This window comes from Schistocerca piceifrons, chromosome 1 (assembly GCF_021461385.2).
Source record: "Schistocerca piceifrons isolate TAMUIC-IGC-003096 chromosome 1, iqSchPice1.1, whole genome shotgun sequence".
Taxonomy (NCBI): Eukaryota; Metazoa; Arthropoda; class Insecta; order Orthoptera; family Acrididae; genus Schistocerca; species Schistocerca piceifrons.
The window spans coordinates 246,627,575-246,630,500 of record NC_060138.1 but is presented as its reverse complement, the minus strand read 5'-3'; the positions used below and the strand labels follow the sequence as shown (position 1 = coordinate 246,630,500).

The 2,926-nt window shown below is 37.9% G+C and overlaps 1 protein-coding gene across 1 annotated transcript; it reads left to right on the top strand.

Annotated features, from left to right (window-relative positions):
* Positions 1–369: 369 nt before the first annotated feature.
* LOC124794788 (protein SREK1IP1-like) lies at positions 370–1,246 on the top strand. The gene has a single exon (XM_047258438.1). It carries the CDS (start codon positions 476–478, stop codon positions 932–934), a length of 459 nt encoding a protein of 152 aa, XP_047114394.1. The 5' UTR covers positions 370–475; the 3' UTR covers positions 935–1,246.
* The last annotated feature ends 1,680 nt before the right edge of the window (positions 1,247–2,926 follow it).

Genomic DNA, 2,926 nt, shown 5'->3' with positions numbered 1-2,926 from the left:
GACGTCACTTTTTACTTCCTTCCCTGTTGGTAACTTTTTTATTAGTGTCTTTGATTTCCATAAATAATTTTTAAGGGGATTCTATTTTCCTACCCAGTATTTAGGGGTGCGTTTCTCTTTCTCTTCGTTAACGTCTATGACAGCTCTTGAGCTCAAATCTGCACATCTGTGTTAATCGCGTCCACGAGCTACTGCAGGTTACGCTACCGCGAAAAATAGAAATTCATACTGCCCATGGAAATAGTTCCTTGTGGCTGAAGACAATACGGGTGCTATTTGTGCAAGTTTTCATTGCCTGTGGAAGCTTAGATTTTCTTTATGGTTTAGAAAACCACAGATATTAATATGGAAATCAAATCCATCAATTCTTCAACCAAACGACAATAGTATCTGTGGTCGAAGTGTGTATACGGTGCTGTAACTAGTGTTTTTCTGAATGTTTTCGGATTATATGCATGTAATTACAGTGGAATGAATGGATCCAGAAATACTTGCTCGACTTATACCACAGGGAAAGGAGACGGTACGCCCCGCATGCAAGAAATGTGGCTACGCAGGACATTTGACGTATCAATGTAGAAATTTTCTTAAGGTTGATCCAAACAAGGAAATTGTCCTCGACATTAGTAGTACGAGTAGCGACAGTGCTGATGATTACTTGACACCGTTAACGGAATTACGTGAGAAGGAACTGAAGAAAAAGCTGAAGAAAGCCAAGAAAAGTGCTAAGAAGAAAAAGAGGAAGAAAAAGAAAACAAAGAAAAAATCGAAAGAACGTGACAGATCCCGGTCTCGTTCTAGATCAGAGAGTGACACCGATAGTGAATCAGAAAGTGACAGTGATAAGAAACACAAAAGACATAAAAGAAAGAAGCATAAAAAACATAAGAAATCGACGCACCCCTCAGATGACAGTGCAAATGAATCCGACTGATTTACACCATTACCGTCGTGCAAACTGCCTCTGGGACTTATCGACGCAGTGAAGCATGGTGTTAAATTATTTTTTGTTCAGTTTGGTTGTTGCATGCAACGCTTTCATTTCGAAGAACCAGGTGTGTTTAGTTCACGAATGACAGACGAAAAACCTACACGGTTAGATTACTAATGAATGATGCAGAACTTGTGTGCAAATTTATTTAGATTTTTTTAAAATTTACCTCGTTCAACAAAGTATGATGTGCCTTTTTGTATTGATCAGTGTTTTTGAAAACAAACCTGGTTTTGAATGTATCTTGAACGCAAATTACTGGCCTTTTTTTAATCATCTCCGTACTTCACCCATTTTTATTTACAAATTGATTCAATGGGAGAGTTTTTTTAAAACGAGCTATTTTGTTGTTTCTAAAACATTTTTGATGCGATGTGGTACATACGTCGCATAGCTGAAGTTTGGCATAAATTCCGTACTGTTTCCTAGGATTTATAAATGTGAATTTCACGTAAACGGTACTTTTACTATGTTTAACGGTACTATGGATCCGTTTTTACATTCATTTGTAGTTGCCCATCTAGCTGAGCGAACAGTTGATGCAGAGGGAAGATAAGATCATAGCAACTCCAACAGGACAATGGCAAATGTGTCATTGTGAGCCAACGAGGACCTTATAGATAATTAGTCAAATGTCGCTGTTTTTTTATATTTTTCTTGCATACTGTTTGAAGGAGAATAGCTACTTTTGTATCGTAATAAAGTAGTATAAACTACCATTTGTTACCAATCCGGTGTCATTAACCAGTTAGGACTGAATACTGAATGAGGTGGCACAGTGGTTAACACACGATATTCGCATCCTGGACAGTGACGGTTCAGTTCCCTGTCTGTCCATCCAGATTTAGCTTTACTGTGAGTGTTTTAAATGGATTATGGAAAATGCCAGGATGGTTCTTTTGAAAAAGACACGGTTAACTCCCTATCCCATTCTTGCCTAACTCGAGCGTGTGTTCTTTCTCTAATGAACTCATTGTCACCAGGATGTTAAAACTCTGGAGTTCCTTAGTTAGGATTGCATGGACTGTGTCGGTATTATGTATAAAATCTAAGATAATACAACAATATAATGAACTGTGTTACAACGTAAAGTACAATATCAGTCAGTGTTGGTGCTTGTGTCTCAGCAATGAGTTGCAAGTTAAGTACTCATTGTTTGCTACCATTAGGGGAAGAAGGTTCATCCATAGAATGGAAAGAATTCATCCATATATTATAATGTTCTTGTAGGTCTTGTAACATTTTTGCTTTAAACAGCTCCACTGGTGAGGAATGGTAGTGGTCACTGTTAGGATACTATTGTGTGTTTTGTTCAGTTGATATCTTGGACTGTCTAGACTGTTGCGATTGCAGATGTGATGGCGAATTTGCTGTGTATTGCTGTACATATTATAATTCAGCTCCATGTACTACTTGTTTCCAAAAGTTTTTAGGTTCCTCAGAAAATAGAATGAACAAAAAAGCTTGACACACACAAGTGCAGTGTACTGTTTCCAGGTTAGTATAATGTCAAAGAAAAAGATCCGAAAGCTTGACAGTGCCAATATTACCAAACACTCTAGTGTCACTGATGCTTCATGCAATCTTATGTGGCCTTTTTTCCCCCATCTTCTTTGCATTAAACCACTCCTTGCCTCACTAAACAGAACATCTGCTTATTGTACACCCTGCATATTACTAATGATCAATGTTGTCATCTGTGAATTGTAGGATGTGTCCATTTGATTGTAAATCTTCAACAAAAATGAGAGAGAATGGTCCCAGTATGGATTTTTGGAGTAAACAATGTTGAAAATTCTTTCTGTGTGAGTCTGTTCAATGAACTGACACCAGTTTGACATTTGTTAGATATCAGATATGATCTAAGGGTTGCTGGGGCACCTCCCCCAGTTCCGTAGGATTTTAATTAGGAAGCAGAACCTTATGTGGGGTGCG

Bases quoted from the DNA above. Each gene is read 5' to 3' on its own strand.
- LOC124794788 (XM_047258438.1), top strand. From the start codon at position 476: ATGGATCCAGAAATACTTGCTCGACTTATACCACAGGGAAAGGAGACG.